The following is a 27228-nucleotide window of genomic DNA, read 5'->3' on the forward strand; positions in this document are numbered from 1 at the left end:
CAGAGTAAAGCTCCCTCTACACTGTCCCATCAAACACTCCTAGGACAGGTACAGCACGGGGGTTAGATACAGAGTAAAGCTCCCTCTACACTGTCCCCATCAAACACTCCCAGGACAGGTACAGCACGGGGTTAGATACAGAGTAAAGCGCTCTACACTGTCCCCATCAAACACTCCCAGGACAGGTACAGCACGGGGTTAGATACAGAGTAAAGTTCTCTACACTGTCCCCATCAAACACTCCCAGGACAGGTACAGCATGGGGTTAGATACAGAGTAAAGCGCTCTACACTGTCCCCATCAAACACTCCCATGGCAGGTACAGCACGGGGTTAGATACAGAGTAAAGCTCTCTACACTGTCCCCATCAAACACTCCCAGGACAGGTACAGCACGGGGTTAGATACAGAGTAAAGTTCTCTACACTGTCCCCATCAAACACTCCCAGGACAGGTACAACACGGGGTTAGATACAGAGTAAAGCTCCCTCTACACTGTCCCCATCAAACACTCCCAGGATTTGTACAGCATGGGGTTAGATACAGAGTAAAGCTCCCTCTACACTGTCCCCATCAAACACTCCCAGGATTTGTACAGCATGGGCTTAGAAAAAAAAGAAAAAAAGGGTTAGCTATAGAGTTAAGCTCCCTCTACACTGTCCCATCAAACAGTCCCATGGCAGGTACCGCATGGGTTAGGTACAGAGTAATGCTCCCACCACACTGTCCCATCAAATACTCCCAGGGCAGATACAGCACTGGGTTTCTGCTGCCTGATTGAGGACGAACAAAAACAGGTTAGATACTGAGTAAAGCTCCCTCTACACTGTCACATAAAACATTTACCAACCCAACTAATATTAAGAAATACTCTGCCAACTCCCTGAATAAAGGTAAGCGTTTTCTGCAAGGCATCCCAGAGATCAAGCAATGAAGGGACTGCCCAATAACTGAGTTCAACCTAATATGACGTTGCAGACTGCTGAGTGTCATTACTTTGCATATTAGGGTCAATAGGGCAATCCTGTAATCACATCTCTCTCCATCTTTCTCTCTCTCTGTCTGTTTCTCCCCTCTCTCCCTTAGTCTCTCCCACATGTGCCTGGAATTCTGTCCCAATCGGTTTTATACCTTGAGAATTTATGTATATGGAATTGGCCAGTTAGTACTGAATAATTCAGATTGGACTGAGTTGAGGGTGAACCTTATTCTGAACACACAAAAGTGGTTTCTGATGAAAGGTCATCGATTTGAAACGTTAACTCTCTTTCTCTGATATGGTATGATATGATCACGATACTGCTGGTATTCAATAGGCCTGCAAATAGTGAGAGATATAGAGGAGCAAATCTGCAGGGAAATCACAGAGATGTGCAAGAATTATAGAGTGGTGATACTGGGGGACTTTAATTACCCAAATATTGATTGGAATAATGTTAGAGTAAAGGGAAAGGAGGTGGATGAATATGAGAATAGAATGGCAGTTAACATAAAAGGAACACAAAAATCTGCTGCCGGCATGTAAATAGTAAGTGGGTAGTTAGAGGTGGGGTGGGGCCTATTAGGGTCAAAGTGGCACAGAGGCGCAGGGGATGGCTGGGATACTTAATGAGTACTTTGTATCAGTGTTTATTAAGAAAGAGGATGCCAGCAAAATATCAGTAGAAGCGGAGATGGTAGAGGTAATGGATGGGGTTAAAATTGATAGGCAGGATGTACTGGAAAGGCTGGCTATGCTTAGAGTGGATAAGTCGCCTGGTCCCAATGGCTTGTATCCCAGGTTGTTAAAAGAAGTGGGAATGGAGATGGCGGAATGGCTTGCCAGAATCTTTCAGTCTTTCCTAGATATAGGGGAACTGTCAGAAGTGGCAAATATGACATCCTGATTCAAGAAAGGGTGTAAGGACATTCCTGGTAACTACAGGCCAATCAGTTTAACATCAGTGGTGGGTAAGGTTTCACAAACAATAATCAAAGAAAAAATTAAGAGGCATTTGGAGAGGTTTCAGTTAATTAAGGATGGCCTGCATGGATTTGTAAAAGGCAGATCGCATTGACTAACCTAATTGAATTTTTTGATGAAGTAGCAGATAAGGTTGATGAGGGGAAAACAATGGATGTTGTCTATATGAATTTTCAGAAAGCATTTGACAAAGTACCACATAAAAGGCTGGTTAACAAGATTGAGGCTCATGGTAGAGGAGGGTCAATGTCATCTTGGATAAAAAAAATTGCCTTAAGGGCTGAAAACAGCAGGTTGTGGTAAACGGTTGTTTTTCAGACTGGAGGATGGTAGAGAGTGGTGTTCCCTGAGGGTCAGTGCTGGACCACACTGCTTTTTTGATCTGTATAAATAACTTGGATATTGGAATACAGAATAGCATTTCAAAATTTGCCAATGATACCAAACTTGGAGGTGTGGCAGACAGTGAGGATGATATCAATTGACTGCAACTGGACATGGATCGGCTAGCAGAATGGGCAGACAAGTGGCAGATGGAATATAATGTAGAGAAGTGTGAGGTGATGCATTTTGGCAGAAGGGATGGGGAGAGACAATATAGACTAAATGGTACAGTTCTAAAGAGTGTGCAGGAACAGAGGAATCTGGGGGTTCATGTGCATCGATCTTTGAAGGTGGAAGGACATATTGAGAAAGTGGTTAGTAAAGCATATGGGACCTTGGGCTTCATAAATAGAGGTACTGAGTACAAAAGCAGGGAGGTTATGCTGAAGCTTTATAAAGCTCTGGTTAGGCTACGACTAGATTATTGCATCAAGTTCTAGTCACCACACTTCAGGAAGGATGTGAGGGTCCTTGAGAGGGTGCAGAGGAGATTTACCAGAATGGTTCCATGGATGGTGGATTTAAGCTACAAGGTTAGATTAGAAAAGCTGGGTTTGTTCTCCTTGTAGCAAAGGAGATTGAGGGGGGATTTGATAGAGGTGTACAAGATTATGATAGGTTTAGATAAGTTAGGCAAAGAATATGTGTCCCTATTATCTGATGGTACAAGGACTTGGGACACAGATATAAGGTTTTGGGCAAGAGATGCAGGGGGGGATGTCAGGAAGCGCTTTTTTACACAGCGAATGGTAATGACCTGGAACTCGCTGCCTACGAGGGTGGAGGAAGTGGAGATGATGAACGATTTCAAAAGGAAATTGGATGGGCACTTGAGGGAAATAAACTTGCAGGGCTACAGAGATAGAGTGGGGGAATGGGACTGACTGGATTGTTCTACAGAGAGCCAGCATGGATTCAAAGGGCTGAATGGCCTCCTTCTGTGCCGTAATGGCTCTATGACTCTCCACAGATGCTGCCAGACCTGCTGAGGATTTTCTGTTTTTATTTCAGATTTCCAGGATTTGCAGTATTTTACTCAAGTAAACAAGGTGGGGCTGTTTTACAAAATTCTATCTGTCCCTTTCAACAAACTCAGTGGGGAACAGATGCAATTTTTATCAAAAGGCTCTGCAAGCATGTTGGGTTGGATTTTCCCTCTGGGGACAGGAAACAGTCAGAGGTCTTCCAACTTGAGAGCAGCATTAGGGTGCAGTAGAGGGTAAGTAACCGAGAGGCTGCTTCAACATAGAGGCGCCCTCTCACCAACATTTTAAAATCTTTAAATAGAAAACAGATTCAGCAGCCAGGCCACCACTGTGGGGGGTGGGGGTGTCCCTCTACAGGGCAGCCTTTGGCTGCACCCATACGCAGGCAGGCAGGGCAGGCCTCAAGGCCTGCCTGGAGTTCTGGCAATCGTTCCCCCCCCACCCCGGCATACCACTGGGTGCCCTGCATCCAGGCAGTTAAATTGCTTCCCCATCATGTCGGAAAACTGGAGGCTAACTGGAAAATTCTAGTCCCAGGCAGCCTCTTTTAACTGCAGTTAACAAGGCTCTTAATGAGCCTTATTGGCTGCCCACCTTGTGGGATCATTAGCCCTGCTGGCCCTGCCTTAGCAAAAATAACCAGTGCTGGGAACGGGGTTGGGAAACAGGCACACTGGCCAACACCGGGATTTTTGGACTTCATTTGCCTCTGTTCCCAACCTCGGTGGGGCCCAAAAATTCAGCCCGTTGTTTATTTCATCTTAAGATTTCAGCTTTGCTTTTTAGTACTTAGACCTTTGACACGTTTTCTGAGTTGAAAGAATTGTCAGGAAGGGGGAAGGGTTGGTGACCATCTCGCCCAGGAGTCTCCGTGGTGAATACCCTGCTTGGATCAGATGGGGGGAGGCAGCTGGCCTGCTTCTGGAGAGTCATGGGCTAATCAGTGCCGTTTCGTGGATGGGAAGGGGACGGGTGGGGTGGGAGGGTGTGGGGGAGGCCCGGGGCAGGAAAAACCCAGACCTTTTATGTGAGGCCCAAGGTGCAAACTACTACTTTGTTGAGGTCAATTTCTATTCCTCTACATAGTAGGAATGGTGCCTGGGAGGAGGTAAAATCAGGCAAATGCACTCAGAGGTCTCATGTCGTTCTATTACCACCTGGGAAAGTTTTCTCTTTGCCAGCTTTTCAGAAAGGAAATGGAGGATAGGGAGATGGTGGAGGAGGAGACGGAGAAAGAGGAGGAGATGGATGTTGCGGAGGAAAGGAAGAGCAGAAGGAGGAAGAGATGGGGACGAAGATGATATTGATCGATGAAGGTGCTGATGGAAGAGTTTTTCAGCGTCGACAGACACAAGTTCTGCATTTACAAGCGATGAGATCAATTCCAGATGTGCCGCTGATAAGGTGGGATCAGTTCTAGATTCAGCACCAATGATGTGGGTTGTATATTCAGTATTGTTACGTTGTGCCTTACCTTTTTGTCACTGAGGCCTGAGACAGTGTCAATGAACTGCTCTTGAATCATAAATGCTGCCAGGTTTGCTGTATAACTTGCCAGGAAGATGACAGCAAAAAAGGCCCAGATTAAGACCATGATTTTGCTCGTTGTTCCTTTGGGATTTTCAATGGGGACAGAGTTGTTGAAGACCAGCGCCCAGAGAAGCCACACTGATTTCCCTATCGTAAATGTTGGACCTCCTGTAACTGTGGAGAGACAATCAGATATAAACAGTGAAAGCAGCTGCAAATATCGTCTTCCATCCATTTTATATTTTACAAATATCCGCAAAAAAGGTTCTATCAGTGCTGTACTTTCACCTCTACTCGACTCTTTCACCACAGACAATAATTTACCAGAAGTCACCGTGAATTCCCTTCATAAGCTTGAAAATTTCGGTGGAAAATTAGAAACTACCTGGAGAATCTCAAGAAATCGAACCTTTAAGCTTTCCTCATGATGTCAATTCCCGATGCCCAGGATCTGGTATAAGGGATGGGGTGGTACAATGTTTTGGGATACTGTTCGTTCCACATGGGACCCCTGATTAAAAATCTAGTCCAAACAGAGGGACGAAGAGTCCTTCCATCACGGAAAGATGTCAGTGGATTGCATTAGAACAGCCTCCTCACATCCGATGACTCAAAGTGACTTTGGGCCCCTTCACAGTTTCTATTTTGCTAAATGAAGGATCCATCCATCTGCATATTGCCCAGTTCCCAGGTTATATCACCCCAATGACCAATGCCAGTCACAATTTGCCATTGAAGTCAATCTCACTACCTGACATTGAGTGATTGCCCAGAGGCAGTCAGCTGGGGGCTGCCCTTACTCCCAATGGCCATTTCTGCCTCGTCCATTCATTTTCTCCTCCTCCATCTCCAGTGGAAGGGAAGAAGTTTCTTGTTCCATTTATAGGGCAAGTGACTAAATGTGGAAAATATTTGGCATAACAAAAAGTGGAGGCAGGGAAAAAGAGTGTGTGAGTGAGTGCTAGAGCCTTGTGGGGCCTTCTAAAGTTAAGATGCAGCTGGAATTAGTGACAGAAAGAAGGATTTGTATTTAATCATGTCTTTCTTGATCTCATGATGTCCCAAATTGCATTGCAACCAATTAAGCATTTTTGAAGTGTAGTCACTGTTGTAATGATCCCACAAACAGTAATTAGATCAATGACCTTATAATGTTTTAGGTATTGGTTGAAGAATAAACACTGGTCAGGACACCAAGAATAATTGAGTAGTGCCTTCAGATCTTTTACCTCTATGTGAGAGGGCAGGCAGGCCCTCACTTTAAAGTCTCATCTGAAAGACAGTCCCTCTAACAGTGTAGCACTCCCTCAGTACTACATTAGAGTGTCAGCCTGGGCTATATGCTCAAGACTCTGGCATAAGACTTAAACCCACAACCTTCTGACTCTGAAGTGAGAGTGCTACCCACTGAGCCACAGCTGGCAAAGTGCTTTGTTCAGTAATTCAGTGTCCTATGGGAACAGACACTCAGTAATCCACCCAGAAGGAGGTGGTATGCAAGGTAACTGTAAATTACAAAATCGCAGAGACCTGGGAACAAATATGGCCCACCTTACGAATAGGGAATATACATTACAACAAGTGTTGCCTGAGAACATATTCTGCTGGCCTCTACAGACGTTAGACAACCTTACTGATCTTGTACTGATTACCAAACAGGTTCGTACTCTCGTGGGACATGTTACGCTACAGTTTACTGCTAAAACCCTTTGTTTCACACAATAAATGACTGCACTACCACTCAGCTGCATGAGGCTTGTTTATTCACTGATACACATGATGGGTTACAGATTTTGCAATCTCGCCCATACACATACACCCCTTCAATTTACAATGTGATCAAAAATCCTCAGACTATGCCCCCAGTGCTTCCAGTACTGACCCCACCAGAGTTGATATGATCAATGTGAGGGCACAGGTGTCAGTCAGGAGCAAGTACCGCAGCACTGAATCTCCATTGCCTGGTGGCCCAAAGCAGCTGGAAACTCTGGTGCACAGGGTTTGAGGATTTGTACAGGGCTTCCCAATCCTGGGCATGGACCCACCTCCCCTCCTCCCCCCCCCAATTGTCTGTATTCTGTCTCTTAGCCAATTTGGTATTCATGCTACCAGTGTCCCTTTAATCCTTGGGGCTTAAATTTTGCTAACAAGTCTGTTATGTTGCACTTTATAAAGTCCCTGGCCCTTCCCACAATCTGTCTGTCAAGTCTCATTTTAATGAAGGCCGGTGATGCTGTTCTCGAAGAACCTCAGACTGGGTATTGTAAGGTGCAGCTGTTAGCAGAATCAGCTGAGGCAGTGAGGGGAAGTGAGCAGTAAGTCAGCTTGACGAGGATGGAGAGTCTCAGACATCTCTGATCTCGTCAGCGAAGCAGACAGGTCAACAGATGGATTGTAGTTGAACAAGCTATCCCATCCTGCCACAGTAACAGCAACCCAAACAGCAGCAACAAGCTGCAACAATGCTCCTGCCTCTACTAGCTTGGACTAGGTGATTGAATCACATGGTTCTGCTGCATGAACAGGCTGGGGAGGGACCTGCATTGTGCTCCACATCAAGAATCACGAACACTACTTTTGTGCCCATTACAATTTGCCATTCAAAAAGATCAGTGCTTGAAGAGCTAGTGAGGAGGCCCTGACTCAGTTGGAGGCAGACTACAGGAAATGACCTGCACTTCTTTAGTGACCACTGCAAGGGAAACCAGAGCAAGGACTCCCCACTGAAATCTTCCATCTGTGTCACTCTGTCTACCTTTGACATCAGACCCTCCTTCTCCTCCACTTCCAACAAAAAATCATGAGGGTAAGAAAGCTAGCATAAAGGCACTTTACCTGAATGCTCGTAGCATTTGTAACAAGGTTGATGAGTTAACGGCACAAATCATCGCGAATGAATATGATTTGGTAGCCATTACGGAGACATGGTTACAGGTTGGTCACGACTGGGAGTTAAATATCCAGGGGTACCAGACTATTTGGAAGGACAGACAGGAAGGTAAGGGAGGTGGTGTAGCTCTGATACTCAAGGACGACATCAGGGCAGTGCTGAGAGCTGATATAGGTTCTATGGAGAATGAGGTTGAATCCATTTGGGTGGAAATTAGAAACTCTAAGAAGAAAACGTCATTGATAGGCGTAGTCTATAGGCCACCAAATAATAACATCACATTGGGACGGGCAATAAACAAAGGAATAACTAATGCCTGTAAAAATGGTACGGCAATTATCATGGGGGATTTTAATCTACATGTAGATTGGTCGAATCAGCTCAGTCAGGGTAGCCTTGAGGAGGAGTTCGTTGAGTGTATCGTGATAGTTTTCTTGAACAGTATGTAATGGAACCGACGAGGGAGCAAGCTATCCTAGATCTAGTCCTGTGTAATGAGACAGGAATAATTAATGACCTCATAGTTAGGGATCCTCTTGGAAGGAGTGATCACAGTATGGTTGAATTTAGAATACAGATGGAGAGTGTGAAGATAAAATCCAATACCAGGGTCCTGCGCTTGAACAAGGGGGACTACAATAGAATGAGGGAGGACTTGGCTAAAGTAGACTGGAAACAAAGATTTTATGGTGGGACAGGTGACGAGCAGTGGAGGACTTTCAAAGCAATTTTTCAAAGTGCTCAGCAAAAGTATATTTCAGTGAAAAGGAAGGACTGGAAGAAAAGGGGTAATCTGCCATGGGTGTCTAAGGAAATAAGGGAGGCGATCAAATTGAAAGAGAAGGCATACAAAGTGGCCAAAAACAGCATGAAACTAGAAGATTGGGAAAACTTTAAAGGTCAACAGAAAGCCACAAAAAGAGCTATAAAGAAAAGTAAGGTAGAACATGAGAAAAAACTAGCACAGAATATAAAGACTGATATAAAAAGTTTCTATAAATATATAAAACGAAAAAGAGTGGCTAAAGTAAACGTTGGTCCTTTAGAGGATGAGAAGGGGAATTTAGTTATGGGATATGATGAAATAGCCGAGGCATTGAACAGGTATTTTGTATCGGTCTTCACAGTGGAGGACATTAATAACATGCCAGTAATTGACAAAGAGACGAACGTAGGTGAGGACCTGGAAACAATCATTATTACGGAAGAGGTAGTATTGGGCAAGCTAATGGAGCTAAGGATTGATAAGTCTCCTGGCCCTGATGGAATGCATCCCAGGGTACTAAAAGAGATGGCGGGAGAAATAGCAGGTGCACTGGCGGTAATTTTCCAAAATTCACTGGACTCTGGGGTAGTCCCAGCAGATTGGAAAACAGCAGATGTGACGACACTGTTTAAAAAGGGAGGTAGACAAAAGATGGGGAATTATAGACTGATTAGCTTAACCTCTGTAGTGGGGAAGATGCTTGAGTCTATTATCAAGGAAGAAATAGCAGGGCATCTCGATAGAAATTGTCCCGTTGGGCAGACGCAGCATGGGTTCATGAAGGGCAGGTCATGCTTGACAAATCTTTTGGAATTCTATGATGACATTACGAGCAAGGTGGACAATGGGGACCCAGTGGATGTGGTGTACCTAGATTTCCAAAAGGCCTTCGACAAGGTGCCGCACAAGAAGCTGCTGCATAAAATAAGGATACATGGCGTTAGGGGTAAAGTATTAGCATGGATAGAGGATTGGTTGACTAACAGGAAGCAGAGAGTGGGGATAAATGAGTGCTATTCTGGTTGGCAATCAGTCACTAGTGGTGTGCCTCAGGAATCGGTGTTGGGACCGCAATTATTTACAATTTATATGGATGATTTGGAGTTGGGGACCATGTGTCGGGTGTCAAAGTTTGCAAATGACACTAAGATGAGTGGCAGAGCAAAGTGTGCAGATGACTGTGAAACTTTGCAGAGGAACATAGATACATCGAGTGAGTGGGCAAAGGTCTGGCAGATGGAATACAATGTTAATAAATGTGAAGTCATTCATTTCGGTAGGAGTAACAGTAAAAAGGATTATTACTTGAATGGTAAAAAGTTGCAGCATGCTGCTATGCAGAGGGACCTGGGTGTCCTTGTGCATGAATCGCAGAAGGTTGGTCTGCAGGTACAGCAAGAAATTAGGAAGGCAAATGGAATTTTGTCCTTCATTGCTAAAGGGATTGAGTTTAAAAGCAGAGAGGTTATGTTGCAGCTGTATAAGGTACTGGTGAGGCCGCACCTGGAGTACTGTGTGCAGTTTTGGTCTCCTTACTTGAGAAAGGATATACTGGCACTGGAGAGGGTGCAGAGGAGGTTCACTAGGTTGATTCCGGAGTTGAGGGGGTTGGCTTATGAGGAGAGACTGAGTAGATTGGGATTATATTCATTGGAATTCAGAAGAATGAGGGGGGAATTTATAGAAACATATAAAATTATGAAGGGAATAGATAAGATACAAGTAGAGAGGATGTTTCCACTGGCAGGTGAAGCTAGGACAAGAGGGCATAGCCTCAAGATTAGAGGGAGCAGATTTAGGACTGAATTAAGAAGGAACTTCTTCACCCAGAGGGTTGTTAATCTATGGAATTCCTTGCCCAGTGAAGTAGTTGACGCTTCTTCAGTAAACGTTTTTAAAGCTAAGGTAGATATCTTTTTGAACAATAAAGGAATTAAGGGATACGGTGAGAGCGCGGGTAAGTGGATCTGAGTCCACGAAAAGATCAGCCATGATCTTATTGAATAGCGGAGCAGGCTCGAGGGGCCGGACGGCCTACTCCTGCTCCTAGTTCTTATAAAAGGTGCATTTTCTCAATTGATGGTCCAATCTACTCCTGGTTTAGTCGATGAACCTGCGGGCCAGTATTGCAGGTGATAGCTGCCTATGCTCTACAAGAAGCTGAGGTGGGCCTCCTCTCATGGCACCTTGCTCCTGGCTAGGAGATACTACTGGCTGCATCTCTAGAGATTATTCCTGGACAGCCTGGTGCTGCAACCCATGGTCCACCTGCCTGGTGCTGTGAGGAAGTAGGCTGGCATGTGTTGAAGTCCTGAGAGAGGTACTTAAACTATAGAGTAGTGATAATGGGGGATTTTAATTATCTTAATGTAGACTGGAATAGTAAAAGAGTGGGGAAAGTTTCCGAAGTGTGGTCCGGAGAATTTTCTTGATAGTATGTTTCCAGCCCAACAAGGAAGGAGGCATTGCTGCATCTGGTTCTGGGGAATGAGATGGGTCAAGTGGATCAAGTGTCATTGGGGAAACATTTAGGGAACAATGATCATAGTATCATAACGCTTAGACTAGCTATGGAAAAGGGTTGAGAATGGATTTGACCCAAGTAAATTGAAATCGAAGATTGGCAGGCAAAACTGTAAAGGAACAGAATTTTAAAGAGCAGATGGTTCGGGTACAGTCGAGGTACATTCCTACGTGGGGGAAAGGTTGGGCAATCAAAACCAGACCTCCTTCGATGACAAGAGAGATAGAGAGTAATAATGAAGCAGAAAAAGGGGACGTATGACAGATGCTAGGTTAATAATTCAAGTGAGAACCAGGCTGAATATACAAAATTCAGAGGGGAAGTGAAAAAGAAAATCAGAGAGACAAAGAGAATTTACGAAGAGACTGGCAGCTAACATGAAAGGGAATCCAAAGTCTTCTAGAAGCATATAAATAGTAAAAGGGTCTTAACAGGAGGGGTTGGGCCGATTTGGGACCAAAAAGGGGATCCACGCTTCCTCATCACCACCTTCTCAAGGGCAATTAGGGATGGGCAATAAATACTGGCCTAGCCAGGGATGCCTACATCTTGTGAAAGAATAAGAAAAAAGGCTGAGGGCATGGCTGAGGTACTAAATGAGTATAGGGCATTTGTCTTTACCAAGAAGATGCTGCTGAAGTCATAATGAAAGAGGATGTAGTTGAGATAGGTAGAAAGAGGGATGAGGTCCTGCAATAAGAATTTAGGGAACTAGGTAGCAGATTAAAACGCAGGACCTCAAAGGTTGTAATCTCTGGATTACTCCCGGTGCCACATTCCAGTGAGTATAGGAAAAGGAGGATAAAGCAGATTAATGCGTGGTTGAAGACATGGTGCAGGAGGGAGGGCTTTAGGTTCCTGGGTCACTGGGTCTGTTTCTGGCAAAGGTGGGACCTGTACATGTTGCACCTGAACCGGAATGGGACCAACATCCTTGCAGGGAGGTTTTCTAATGCTGTTGAGGGGGGGTTTCAACTAATTTGGCAGGGGATGGGATACAGAGTGAAGGTACAGTAGGGGGTGATGCACAGTCAAATATCGAAGAGAAACTGAGTCAGTCTGGAAGGCAGAGCAAATATAGACCTGTTAAGGCACAAGAAAATAACGCAGGGCTGGATTGCATCTATTTTAACGCAAGGAGTCTTACAAGTAAGGCAGAGGAATTGAGGCAGTTGATTAACACATGGGAATATGATATTTTTGCTGTCACAGAGACATGATTAGCAGCTCAATATTCCAGAGTATAGAATCTTCAGGTGTGACTGGGGGGGCGGGGGTGTAAAAGAGGAGGTGGCATTGCATTATTGATCAAGGAGTCAATTGTTGCAGTAGGGAGGGATGATATCTTCGAAGGTTCCTCAAATGAGGCCATATGGGTAGAGCTTAAAAACAAAAAGGGGGCAATCACTTGGCTGGGTGTGTACGACAGGCCTCCAAATAGTCATGGAGAGATAGCGGAGCAGAAATGTAGACAAATCTCAGAGAGGTGTAAAAATTATAGGGTAATAATAGCAGGGGATTTCAACTTCCCCAATATGAACTGGGATAGTCTTAGTGCAAAAGGCTTAAAGGGGGCGGAATTCTTAAAGTGCATACAGGAGAGCTTTTTGAGCCAGCACGTAGACAGTCCTATAAGAGAAGGGGCGGTACTGGACCTAATCTTAGGGAATGAAGCCGGAGAAGTGGTAGATGTGTCAGTGGGGGAGCATTTCGGGGATAGTGGCCATAACTCTAAGATTTACGGTAGTTATGGAAAAGGACAAAGACGGGCCAGAAATAAAGGTACTGAATTGGGGGAAGGCCGATTTCAATATGATAAAACAGGATCTGGCCAAAGTGGACTGGGGGCAGCTACTTGTGGGAAAGTCTACATCAGACCAGTGGGAGTCATTTAGAAAGGAAATAGTGAGAGTTCAGGGTTAACATGTTCCCATAAAGGTGAAAGTTAGGACCAACAGGTCCAGGAAACCCTGGATGTCAAGGGAAATAGAGGATTGGAGAAGGAAAAAAAAAGGAGGCTTATGGCAGATTCAGACCACTGAAAACAGCGAAGGCGCTATAGGAGTATAGAAAGTGTAGGGGGGTACTTAAAAAAGTAATTAGGAGAGTGAAGAGGGGCATGAAAAAATACTGGTGGACAAGATAAAGGAAAACCCCAAGGCGTTTTATAAGTATATTAAGGGCAAGAGGATAACCAGGGAAAGTGTAGGGCCCATTAGGGACCAAAGTGGCAATCTGTGTGTGGAGCCGGAGGACATAGGTGAAGTTTTAAATGATTACTTTTCATCTGTGTTCACTATGGAGAAGGACGATGTATGTGTGGAGATCAGGGAGGGGGTTGTGATATACATGAACAAATTAGCATTGAAAGGGAGGAGGTAATAGCAGTTTTAGCAGATTTAAAAGAGGATAAATCCCCAGGCCCAGATGAAATGTATCCCAGGCTGCTATGTGAGGCAAGGGAGGAGATTGCAGGGGCTCTGACACAAATTTTCAAATCCTCTCTGGCCACAGGAGTGGTGCCGGAGGACTGGAGGACAGTGAATGTGGTACCATTATTCAAGAAGGATAGTCGGGATAAACCAGGTAATTACAGGCCAGTGAGTATAACATCAGTTGTAGGGAAACCATTGGAAAAGATTCTGAGGGACAGGATTAATCTCCACTTGGAGATTCAGGGATTCATCAAGGATAGTCAGCATGTCTTTGTCAGGGGGAGATCATGACTAACAAACTTGATTGAATTTTTCGAGGAGGTGACTTGGTGTGTAGATAAGAGTAAAGCAGTTGATGTAGTCTACATGGACTTCAGTAAGGCTTTTGATAAGGTCTCGCATGGGAGATTAGTCAAGAAGGTAAGAGCCCATGGGATCCAGGGCAATTTGGCAAATTGGATCCAAAATTGGCTTAGTGGCAGGAGGCAGAGGATGGTCGAGGGTTGTTTGATTGGAAGCCTGTGACCAGTGGTGTACTGCAGGGATTGGTGCTGGGACCCTGACTGTTTGTAGTGTTCATTAATGATTTAGACGTGAATATAGGAGGTATGATCAGTAAGTTCGCAGATGACACGGAAATTGGTGATGTCATAAATAGTGAGGAGGAAAGCCTTAGATTACAGGACGATATAGATGGGCTGGTAAGATGGGCAGAGCTGTGGCAAATGGAATTTAATCCTGAGAAGTGTGAGGTGATGCATTTTGGGAGGACGAACAAGGCAAGGGAATATACAATGGATGGTAGGACCCTAGGAGGTACAGAGGGTCAGAGGGACTTTGGTGTACTTGTCCATAGATCACTGAAGGCAGCAGCACAAGTAGATAAGGTGGTTAGGAAGGCATATGGGATACTTGCCTTTATTATCTGAGGCATAGAATATAAGAGCAGGGAGGCTTTGATGGAGCTGTATAAAACGCTAGCTAGGCCACAGCTGGTGTACTGTGTACAGTTCTGGGCACCACACTATAGGAAGGATGTGACTGCACTGGAGAGGGTGCAGAGGAGATTCACCAGGATGTTGCCCGGGCTGGAGCATTTCAGTTATGAAGAGAGACTGGATAGGCTAGGGTTGTTTTCCTTTGAGCAGAGAAGGCTGAGGGGAGACCTTATAGAGGTATACAAAATTATGAGGGGCATAGATAGGGTAGATAGGAAAAAGCTTTTACCCTTAGCGGAGGCGATAATAACCAGGGGGCATAGATTTAAGGTAAGGGACAGGAGGTTTAGAGGAAAAATGTTTTCACCCAGAGGGTGGTTGGAATCTGGAACACACTGCCTGAAGGGGTGGTAGAGGCAGGAACCCTCACAACATTTAAGAAGTATTTAGATGAGCACTTGAAACACCATAGCATACAAGGCTACCGGCGAAGTGTTAGAAAATGGGATTAGAATAGATAGTTACTTAATGGCCGGCACAGACACGATGGGCCAAAGGGCCTGTTTCTGTGCTGTATACTCTGTAACCCTATGGATGGGCTAAAAATTGATAAAGAGGAGGTATTAGAAAAACTGGCTGTACTTAAAGTTGATAAATCACCTGGACAAGATGGGATGCATCCGAGGATACTGAAGGAAGTAAGGGTGAAATATGTGGCGGTCCTGGCCATAATCTTTCAATCCTCCTGAGATACAGATGTGGTGCCAGAGGACTGGAGAATTGCAAATTTTGTACCCTTGTTCAAAAAATGGTGTAAGAACAAGCCCAGCAACTACAGGCCAGTCAGTGATGGGAAAGCTTTTCGAAACGATAATCCAGAACAAAATTAACAGTCTCTTGGACAAGGGTAGATTAAGGATAGCCAGCATGGATTTGTTAAAGGAAAATTGTGTTTTACTAAATTGCTTGAGCTGTTTGATGAGGTAACAGAAAGGCTTGATAAGGGTGATGCAGTTGATGTGGTGTACACGGACTTCCAAAAGTGTTTGATGAAGTGCCACATAACAGGTTTGTCAGGAAAGTTCAAACCCATAGGATCAAAGGGAAAGTGGTTGCATGGATACAAAGTTGACTGAGTGACAGAAAACAGAGAGTAATGGTGAACTGTTGGCTTTCAGACTGAGAAAGGTATATAGTGGAGTTTCGCCAGAGGTCAGTGTTAGGACCCATATTTTTCTTGATATTTTTTAATGACCTAAACTTGGGTGTATAGGGCACAATTTCAAAATTTGCAGATGACACAAAATTTGGAAGTATTGTGAACTGCGAGGAGGTTAATGATAAACTTCAAGAGCATTTGAAAGGCTGGTGGAATGGGTGGACAAGTGGCAGATGCAATTTAATGCAGAGAATTGTAAAGTGGTACATTTTGGGAAGAAGTATGAGGAAAGGCAATATAAAATAAAAGGCACAATTCTAAAGAGGTTGTAGGAACAGAGAGACCTGGGGTGTATGTGCACAAATCATTGAAGGTGGCAGGGCAGGTTGAGAAAGTGGTTGAAAAGGCATATGGGATGTTGGGCTTTATAAATAGGGGCAGAGCGTACAAAAGCATGGACGCTATGATGAAACTTTATAAAACACTGGTTCGGCCTCAACTGGAGGATTGTGTCCAGTTCTGGGCACCACACTTTAGGAAGGATGCGAAGGCTTTAGAGGGTGCAGAAAATATTGACGAGAATGGTTCCAGGGATGAGAGATTTCAGTTATGTGGATAGATTGGAGAAGCTGGGGGATGTTCCCCTTAGAGAAGGTTGAGAGGAGCGGACCTGCGGGAAAAACATGGAGGGAGGAGCGGATCAATAGAGCCCGAGGATCGTGGCCTACAGCACTTACCTTCCAGGAGAGCAGCGGAGAGGAGTCCAGGCGCGCACCAGGGTTTGAAAAAAAAAGTGAGCAGTGACGTCACAGGAAAGCTGCAAGGTGATTGGTTGGTGAGTAACTGCGGTTAGGGAATAACTCTAAATAGCTGTGTAAATAGCTTGTTAATAAGGAACAAGTGAGTAACTTTTTTTGAGTAAGGTTTATTTTAGCTAGTGAACTGTATTGATTTTTAGTAGGATTTATCAGTAGCTTCAAAAGTAAAGGTAAGGACTTTAGATTGTAGTAGGTAGTGTTTGGAGTAGAACAAGGCCCCTAGTGTAATTAGTATTTTTTAATTGAAGGGAGTAACTAAGTAACCTAAAGGTAAGTCATGGCAGGAGAGCTCGCACCCTTGATATGCTCCTCCTGCACTATGTGGGAAATCAGGGACGCTTCCAGTGTCCCTGACGACCATGTGTGCAGGAAGCGTATCCATCTGCAGCTACTGACTACCCGCATTATGGAGCTGGAGCTGCGGGTGGATTCACTGTGGAGCATCAGTGATGCTGAAATTGTCATGGATAGCACGTTTAGCGAGGTGGTCACACCGCAGGCAAATGCTGCAAAGGCAGAAAGGGAATGGGTGACCACCAGGCAGAGTAGAAAAGGCAGGTCATGCAGGAGTACCCTGTGGCCATCCCCCTCTCTAACAGATTTTCCGCTTTGGAAATTGTTGGGGGAGATGGATCAGGGGAAAGCAGCAAGAGCCAAGTTCATGGAACCATGGGTGGCTCTGCTGCACAGGAGGGGAGGAAGAAGAGTGGCAGGGCTATATTGATAGGGGATTCAAGCATAAGGAGAACAGACAGGCATTTCTGCGGCCATAAAAAGAGACTCTAGGCTGGTATGTTGCCTCCCTGGTTCTAGGGTCAAGGATGTCTCTGAGCAGCTGCAAGGCATTCTGAGGGGGGAGGGTGAACAGCCAGCTGTCGTGGTACATATCAGTACCAGCGACATAGGTTAAAAAAAGAGGGATGAGATCCTCAAGCTGAATATAGGGAGTTAGGAAGTAAATTAGAAAGTAGGACCATAAAGGTAGTAATCTCAGGATTACTACCAGTGCCACGTGCTAGCGAAAGCAGAAATAGCAGGATACATCAGATGAATACGTGGCTGGAGAAATGGTGTAGGGGGGAGGGATTCAGATTCCTGGGACATTGGGACTGGTTCTGGGGAAGGTGGGACCAGTACAAGCTGGACGGGTTGCATCTGGGCGGTTGTGGGGGGCGGGGGGGGGGGGGGGGGCTGTTTGCTAGTGCTGTCACGGAGGGTTTAAACTAGCATGGCAGGGGAATGGGAATCTGAGCAGGAACACAGAGGTGGGGGGGGGGGGGGGGAACAAGGATAGAAATTAAAGACAGAAAGGTAAGAAGCAAAAGTGGAATGCTGACAAAACAAGGGTTAGAAACAAATGGGGCCATTGTGCAAAATAAAGCTAAGATGACGAACGATGTTGAAAAGACAAGTCTAAAGGCATTGTGTCTTAATGCCCAGAGTATTCGCAATAAGGTAGATGAATTAACAGTGCAAATAGATATATACGATTATGATATAGTTGCGATTATGGAGACATGGCTGCAAGGTGACCAAGGATGGGAACTGAACATCTAGGGGTATTCAATATTTAGGAAGGACAAGCATAAAGGGAAAGGAGGTGGTAGAGATTGTTAGTAAAGGAGGAAATCAATGCAATAGTGAGGAAGGATATTGGCTTGGAAAATCATGATGTGAAATCTGTATTGGTGGAGCTAAGAAACACCAAGGGGCAGAAAACGTTGGTGGGGGTTGTCTACAGGCCCCCAACAGTAGTGGAGATAAAAGGGATGGCATTAAACAGGAAATTAGAGACGCATGCAATAAGGGTACAACTGTAATCATGGGTAACTTTACATATAGATTGGTCAAACCAAATTAGCAATAATACTGTGGAGGAGGATTTCCTGGAGTGTGTACGTGACGGCTTTTTACATCAATACGTTGAGGAACCAACTCGAGAACAGGCTATCCTAGACTGGGTATTGTGCAATGAGAAAGGATTAATTAACAATTTTGTTGTGCGGGTGCCTTGGGGTGGAGCAACCATAACATGACAGAATTCTTCATTAAGATGGAGAGTGAAGTAGTTGAATCCGAAACTAGGGTCCTGAATCTAAATCAAGGAAACTACGAAGGTATGAGGTGCAAGTTGGCAATGGTAGATTGGGGAACTTTACTAAAAGGGTTGACGGTGGATAGGCAATGGATAATATTGAAACAATGTGTGCATAAAGTACAACAATTATTCATTCCTGTCTGCCGCAAAAATAAAACCGGAAAGGTGGCTCAACCGTGGCTTACAAAAGAAATTAGGGATAGTATTAGACCCAAAGAGGAGGCATATAAAATTGTCAGAAAAAGCAGCAAGTCTGAAGATTGGGAGCAGTTTCGAATTCAGCAAAGGAGGACAAAGAGGTTGATTAAGCAGGGGAAAATAGAGTATGGGAGTAAACTTGTGGGGAACATAAAAACTGACTGTAAAAGCTTCTATAAATATGTGAAGAGAAAAAGATTAATGAAGACAAATGTAGGTCCCTTACAGTCAGAAACGGGGGAAATTATAATGGGGAACAAAGAAATGGCAGAACAATTAAACACATACTTTGGTTCTGTCTTCACAAAGGAGGACCCAAATAACCTCCCAGAAATGTTAGGGAACCAAGGGTCTAATGAGAGGGAGGAACTGAAGGAAATCAGTATTAGTAGAAAAATAGTGCTAGGGAAATTAATGGGGTTAAAGGCTGACAAATCCCCAGGGCCTGATAATCTACATCCTACCGTAATAAAGGAAGTGACCCTGGAAATTGTGGATGTATTGGTGGTCATCTTCCAAAATTCTATAGACTCTGGAGCAGTTCCTGCAGATTCGAGGGTGGAAAATGTAACCCCACTATTTAAAAAAGGAGGGAGAGAAAAAACAAGGAATTACAGACCAGTTAGCCTTACATCAGTAGTGGGAAAAATGCTCGAGTCTATTATAAAGGATGTGATAGCAGAACACCTGGAAAGCATAAATGGGATTGGACAAAGTCAGCATGGGTTTACGAAAGGGAAATCATGCTTAACAAATCTACTGGAGTTTTTTGAGGATGTAACTAGTAGAATAGATAAGAGAGAACCAGTGGATGTGGTGTATTGGGATTTTCAGAAGGCTTTTGATAAGGCTCCACATAAGAGGTTTTCTTTTTCTTTTGGGCCTCCTTATCTCGAGAGACAATGGATACGCGCCTGGAGGTGGTCAGTGGTTTGTGAAGCAGCGCCTGGAGTGGCTATAAAGGCCAATTCTGGAGTGACAGGCTCTTCCACAGGTGCTGCAGAGAAATTTGTTTGTTGGGGCTGTTGCACAGTTGGCTCTCCCCTTGCGCCTCTGTCTTTTTTCCTGCCAACTACTAAGTCTCTTCGACTCGCCACAATTTAGCCCTGTCTTTATGACTGCCCGCCAGCTCTGGCGAATGCTGGCAACTGACTCCCACGACTTGTGATCAATGTCACACGATTTCATGTCGCGTTTGCAGACGTCTTTATAACGGAGACATGGACGGCCGGTGGGTCTGATACCAGTGGCGAGCTCACTGTACAATGTGTCTTTGGGGATCCTGCCATCTTCCATGCGGCTCACATGGCCAAGCCATCTCAAGCGCCGCTGACTCAGTAGTGTGTATAAGCTGGGGATGTTGGCCGCTTCAAGGACTTCTGTGTTGGAGATATAGTCCTGCCACCTGATGCCAAGTATTCTCCGAAGGCAGCGAAGATGGAATGAATTGAGACGTCGCTCTTGGCTGGCATACGTTGTCCAGGCCTCGCTGCCGTAGAGCAAGGTACTGAGGACACAGGCCTGATACACTCGGACTTTTGTGTTCCGTGTCAGTGCGCCATTTTCCCACACTCTCTTGGCCAGTCTGGACATAGCAGTGGAAGCCTTACCCATGCGCTTGTTGATTTCTGCATCTAGAGACAGGTTACTGGTGATAGTTGAGCCTAGGTAGGTGAACTCTTGAACCACTTCCAGAGCGTGGTCGCCAATATTGATGGATGGAGCATTTCTGACATCCTGCCCCATGATGTTCGTTTTCTTGAGGCTGATGGTTAGGCCAAATTCATTGCAGGCAGACGCAAACCTGTCGATGAGACTCTGCAGGCATTCTTCAGTGTGAGATGTTAAAGCAGCATCGTCAGCAAAGAGGAGTTCTCTGATGAGGACTTTCCGTACTTTGGACTTCGCTCTTAGACGGGCAAGGTTGAACAACCTGCCCCCTGATCTTGTGTGGAGGAAAATTCCTTCTTCAGAGGATTTGAACGCATGTGAAAGCAGCAGGGAGAAGAAAATCCCAAAAAGTGTGGGTGCGAGAACACAGCCCTGTTTCACACCACTCAGGATAGGAAAGGGCTCTGATGAGGAGCCACCACGTTGAATTGTGCCTTTCATATTGTCATGGAATGAGGTGATGATACTTAGTAGCTTTGGTGGACATCCGATCTTTTCTAGTAGTCTGAAGAGACCACGTCTGCTGACGAGGTCAAAGGCTTTGGTGAGATCAATGAAAGCAATGTAGAGGGGCATCTGTTGTTCACGGCATTTCTCCTGTATCTGACGAAGGGAGAACAGCATGTCAATAGTCGATCTCTCTGCACGAAAGCCACACTGTGCCTCAGGGTAGACGCGCTCGGCCAGCTTCTGGAGCCTGTTCAGAGCGACTCGAGCAAAGACTTTCCCCACTATGCTGAGCAGGGAGATTCCACGGTAGTTGTTGCAGTCACCGCGGTCACCTTTGTTTTTATAGAGGGTGATGATGTTGGCATCGCGCATGTCCTGGGGTACTGCTCCCTCGTCCCAGCACAGGCATAGCAGTTCATGTAGTGCTGAGAGTATAGCAGGCTTGGCACTCTTGATTATTTCAGGGGTAATGCTGTCCTTCCCAGGGGCTTTTCCGCTGGCTAGGGAATCAATGGCATCACTGAGTTCCGATTTGGTTGGCTGTATGTCCAGCTCATCCATGACTGGTAGAGGCTGGGCTGCATTGAGGGCAGTCTCAGTGACAGCATTCTCCCTGGAGTACAGTTCTAGGTAGTGCTCAACCCAGCGGTCCATCTGTTTGCGTTGGTCAGTGATTATGTCCCCCGATTTAGATTTGAGGGGGGTGATCTTCTTGATGGTTGGCCCAAGAGCTCTCTTCATGCCATCATACATTCCTCTGATGTTTCCGGTGTCTGAGGCCAGCTGAATATGACTGCATAGGTGTTGCCAGTAGTCGTTTGCGCAACGCCTAGCTGTTCTTTGTGCAGTACTTCTGGCTGCTTTAAGTGCTGCGGATGTTAAATCGCTGGGGGCTTTCTTGTAGTTCAAAAGTGCAATGCGCTTAGCGGCTATGACAGGTTCCAGCTCTTCATTATGAGATTGAAACCAGTCTGCATTTCTCTTCGCACTTTTGCCGTAGGTGGTCAAAGCTGACTCATAGATGGCGTCTCTGATGTGGGCCCACTTGGTCTCAGCATCCCCTGTGGGAGTGTTTTGAAGGGCTGTTACAAGTGAATTTAGAAATTTTTGTAACAGCTGTGGGTGAGAAATTCTGCTCGTGTTGATGCGCGGGTGGCCCTTCTGCTTGGAATGATGCAACTTCTTTGGTCTAAGTCTAACCTTGCTGCACACCAGGGAGTGGTCGGTGTCGCAGTCCGCACTGTGGAAGCTGCGTGTGATTTGAACACTGTTTAAGGCGGCTCGCCTTGTGACAATGAGGTCTAGCTGGTGCCAACGACGTGATCTTGGGTGCCTCCATGAAACCTGGTGACAGGGTTTAGTGTGAAAGAACGAGTTGGTGATGCAGAGGTTATGATAGGTACACAACTCAAGCAGTCTCTGCCCGTTCTCATTCATCCTTCCAACGCCATAGCGCCCAAGGCAGGAGGGCCATGAGTCATGGTCGGCCCCAACCCTGGCATTAAAGTCCCCCAGCAGGAATAGGTGTTCGGTGTTGGGGATGCTGCTAATGATGTTATGGAGTTGTTCATAGAACTGGTCTTTAGCTTCAGGTGCGGAACAGAGTGTTGGAGCATAGATGCTGAGTAGGTGTACTGGACCAGAGGTGGTGAGCAGTCGGATGGACAGTATGCGTTCCGAGCCATTTGAGGGAGGCTCTATCATGCTGAGCAAGGAGTTTCTGATGGCGAAGCCCACTCCATGCTGTCTTGGTTCTTCAGGATCCCTGCCCTGCCAGAAGAAGGTGTAGTCTTGCTCTGCTAGAGAGCCACTCGCGGGGAGGCGAGTCTCCTGAAGTGCTGCAATGTCCACATTGAGTCTACTGAGCTCGTTGTTAATGATGGCGGTCTTCCGAGAATCGTTGATTTGTGTAAGGTCTTCCGACAGGCCAGGACACATAGTTCTGACGTTCCAGCTTGCAAAGCGAAGGGCTGGTACCTTCTTTCCTTTTTTCATGTTGTTTGGTGCGGTGTGTCAGTCCACCTTTCGGGCAATGACCCTGAGCTCCAAGCACCCATTGAAGCAGGCAGACTGTGGCGGGACAGAACCTTTATGACCGGGGGCTGCCCGGTTTGAGGCGGGCGGTAGCTGTCCAGTGAGGTGCAATGACCTCTCCCACCGACAAAGGCAACCCGTGGCGCCCAGTTTCTACGCCAATTTATCTGGACTTATAACCCGTAACTGCTGCCTTCCGTGTTGTTTCAGTCGCTGTGAGGCAACTATGGAGTGACCTCTCCATGGCGCATGCCTGGGCAAATTTATGGAGGTTGAGAGTTGCCCAGTCGTCAAAACCCCCCTCTCGGCCTTTCTGGTGGGGTCCAAAGGAGTGCAGGACACGACATAAGAGGTTAGTGTGCAAAATTAAAGCACATGTGATTTGGGGTAATATACTGGCATGGACTGAGAATTGGTTAACAGACAGGAAACAAAGAGCAGGAATAAACGGGTCTTTTTCCGGGTGGCAGGCAGTGACAAGTGGGGTAGCGCAGGGATCTGTGTTTGGGCCCCAGCTATTCACAACATATATTTAATGACTTGGATGAGGGAACTAAATGTAACATTTCCAAGTTTGCAGATGACACAAAGCTGGGGGGAAAGTGAGCTGTGAGGAGGATGCAAAGAGGCTCCAATGTGATTTGGACAAGTTGGGTGAGTTGGTAGATGCATGGCAGATGCAATATAACGTGGATAAATGTGAGGTTATCCACTTTGGTTGTAAAAACAGAAAGGCAGATTATCTGAATGGTGATAGATTGGGAAAGGGGGAGGTGCAATGAGACCTGGGTGTTCTTGTGCACCAGTCTCTGAAAGCAAGCATTCAGGTGCAGCAAGCAGTTAGGAAGGCGAATGGTATGTTGGCCTTCATTGCAAGAGGATTTGAGTACAGGAGCAAGGATGTCTTTCTGTAGTTATACGGGGCCTTGGTGAGACCACATCTGGAGTATTGTGTGCAATTTTGGTCTCCCTACCTGCGGAAGGATGTTCTTGCCATTGGAGGGAGTGCAAAGAAGATTTACTAGGCTGATTCCTGGGATGGCAGGATTGACGTATGAGGAGAGATTGGGTTGACTAGGCATATTTTCACTCGAGTTTAGAAGAACGAGAGGAGATCTCATAGAAACGTATAAAACTCTAACAGGACTAGACAGGCTAGATGCAGGGAGGATGTTCCCGATGGCTGGGTAGTCATGAACCAGGGGTCACAGTCTCAGGATACGGGGTATGCCATTTAGAACCAAGATGAGGAGAAATTTCTTCACTCAGAGGGTGATGAACCTGTGGAATTCTCTACTGCCAAAGGCAGTAGAGGCCGAGTCATTAAATATATTCAAGAAGGAGATGGATATATTTCTTAATGCCAAAGGGGTCAAGGGATATGGGGAGAAAGTGGGAACAGGGTACTGAATTAGACGATCAGCCATGATCTTTTTTGAATGGTGGAGCAGGCCCGAAGGGCCGAATGGCCTACTCCTGCTCCTATTTTCTATGTTTCTATTTGATAGAGGTGTTCAAATCTTGTGGGTTGTAGACAGAGTAGATAGAGAGAAACTATTCCCATTGGTGAAAGGGCCGAAAACCAGAGAATATAGATTTAAGGTGATTGGCTAAAGCAGCAATGGCAACATGAGGCAAAACTTTTTCACGCAGCGACTGGTTAGGATCTGGGATACACTGCCTGAGAGTGTTGTGGAGGCAGATTTAATCATGGCTTTCAGAAGAGAATTGGATAAGCACCAGAAGAGAAAACAAATTGCAGAGCTAGAGGGAACTGGCAGGGGTGTGGGACTGGCTGCGTTGCACATGCAGAGAGCTGGCATGGACATGATGGCCTGATTATCTCCGTTCTGTGTTGTCATTCTATAACTCCAGGGCCCTGGATCTGTGTCCCCTCTGAACAATGGGACAGCTGGACTAATGGCAGCTCTCCGATCCTGAAATTACTGAGAAACAGCAGCTTGCATTGTGGGCCTGGGGTCAGTGAGTCGGTGCACAAGGGTCTGTAGCGTGGGCCGAGGGGGTCTGTGAGTCAGTACAGTGGGGCCTGTTTCATGGGAGCAGGGGGTCAGTGAGTCGGTACACAGGGGTTTGTAGCGTGGGCCGAGGGGGTCTGAGATTCAGTACACTGGGACCTGTTTCATGCACGCAGGGGGTCAGTGAGTTGGTACACAGGGGTTTGTAGCATTGGCTCAGGGTGAGGCATCAGTACACAGGGCCCAGTATCATGGAAACAGGGTATGGAGGCAATACAATCTAAATGGTACAATTTTGACAAGGGGTGCAGGATTAGGGAAACCTGGGCTGGGGTCGGGTGGGGGGTTGGGTTGGTGGTGGTGTATCTACATGAACATTTGACTATGGCAGGGCAAGTTGAGAAAACATTTAGAAAAACATATGGGATCCTTGACTTTACTAATAGAGGAACAGACTACAAAAGCAAGGATGTTCTGCTAAACCTTTATAAAACACTCGCGTCACAAGCCTCACTGGTGTTCAATTATGGACAGCGTACTTTAGTAAGGATGTCAGGTTCTTAGAGAGGGTGAAGAAAAGACTTACTGGAGTGGTACCAGGGATGAGGGATGTGGAAAGACTGGAGAAACTGCACTTGTTCCCCTTCGAGCAGTGAAGATTAATGGGAGGTTTGATAGACGTATTCAAAATAATGAAGGGTTTTGATAGAGGAAATAAGGAGAAACTGTTTCCAGTAGCAAAAGGCCCATTAACCAGAGGACACAGATTTTATGCGATTGGCAAAAGAACCAGAGGAGGAAATGAAAATTTTCTTCACGCAGCGAGTTGTTGTGACCGGGAATGCACTACCCGAAAAGGCGGTGGAAGCAGATTCAACAGTAACTTTCAAAATGGAATTGGATAAAGTCTTGAAGTGGAAACATTTACAAGGCTATGGAGAAAGAGCAGGGGGAGTGAACTAATCTACCAAAGAGCCAGCACAGGTGTGATGGGCTGAATGGTCTCCTTCGGTGCTGTATCATTCTATAATTCTGTGATTCTTTGAAAAGGCTGTGGGCTGCTGGGTGCAGTTGAAGCTTTCAAGATTGAGATCAATAGATTTTTGCTGGGTAAGGATATCAAGCGGTATTGATGAAAGGCGGGTAAATGACGTTGAGGTGCAGATCAGCAATCATCTAATTGAATGTTGGACTCGAGGGGCTGAATGGCCTCCTGCTGTTCCAATGCTTCGAAATTCATCCTCACAAATGGCTTTATTCCTGCCACTACAACTCACTGATAACTTACTTTTGCCATTCATGAGGTTTCGGTTGTATCCAACAGGACTGTAGTACTCGAATATACAGACGGTGAGAGCAACCACCGTCAGACACATCACAAACATCATCATCCACACTGCAGGACTGTAGGGCTCTGCAGAGAGAAGAATGACAGCTGAGTACCTTCAACACAGCAATTATGGAGACCTACAATTACTCAAACCAGCACGCATTCAGCTCCTGCAGGACTCACAATCTGCAAAACTAAATGCCTCAAAGCATTGATTCAGAAAACACTCCCTCTGATCTCATCCCTATCAGTACCTTGAACACATCCAGTCATTAAGACTGTAAATCTCACAAAGGTGCTCGGTAGCTCAAACCCATCTTTAATACCAGTCTTGATCATTGTTCCCTGGTTTGATCACCCAAACACCGACCCCTGACTCCAATCATTGATTCCAGCCCTCGATTACCGACCCAGTTTCCGATCACTGATCCCGCTGCCTGATTGTTGACTCCAGTCCCTGATCACTGACCTCTGAACCTGACAACGGACCCCAATCACTGACCCCTGACCCTCACCACTGATCTCAATCACTGACCCCAGTCCCTAATCATTGACCCCTGACCCCAATCACTGATCCCAGTGCTCGATCATTGACCCCCGTCCCCACTGACACCTGACCATGATCACTGACCCCAGTCCCCAATCACCGACTCCTGACCCCGATCATTGACATCAGTCCTCCATCGCTGACCCAGTCCCGATCACTGATCTGAGTTTCCAATCACTAACCTCAGTCCCTGATTACTTGCCCCAGTCCCCGATCACTGACCCCTGACCCCAATCACTGTCCCTACTCCCTGATCATTGACTCCAGTCCCCGATCACTGACCTCTGGCCCCGTTCACTGACCCAGTGTTCGATCACTGACCCCCAGTCTCTGATCATTGAGCGCAGTCCTATCATAGATCCCAGGCCACATCATTGATGAATTCAAACTTCATTGAGCCCCGACTCCATCATTGATTCCTAAACCCATTATTGTGTTCAGCTCCAAACATTGACCCCACTGCATCCATCATTGACTGCAGTCTCATCATTGATCCTTTATGCACCATTGGCTTCCCAATCGATCATTGACC

At 45.9% G+C, this 27228-nt stretch overlaps 1 protein-coding gene across 1 annotated transcript in view; it reads right to left on the minus strand.

Annotated features, from left to right (window-relative positions):
• Positions 1 to 27228, minus strand: part of LOC137384487 (glutamate receptor ionotropic, NMDA 2C-like) — a 397390-nt gene that overhangs the window by 59663 nt on the left and 310499 nt on the right. The window contains exons 7-8 of the mRNA XM_068058626.1: positions 26108 to 26233; positions 4807 to 5036 (exon numbers count right to left, since the gene is read on the minus strand). Of these exons, the coding sequence (XP_067914727.1) occupies positions 4807 to 5036; positions 26108 to 26233 (356 nt within the window). The remainder of the gene's footprint in view (positions 1 to 4806; positions 5037 to 26107; positions 26234 to 27228) is intronic.

This window comes from Heterodontus francisci, chromosome 26, assembly GCF_036365525.1.
Source record: "Heterodontus francisci isolate sHetFra1 chromosome 26, sHetFra1.hap1, whole genome shotgun sequence".
Lineage (NCBI taxonomy): Eukaryota > Metazoa > Chordata > Chondrichthyes > Heterodontiformes > Heterodontidae > Heterodontus > Heterodontus francisci.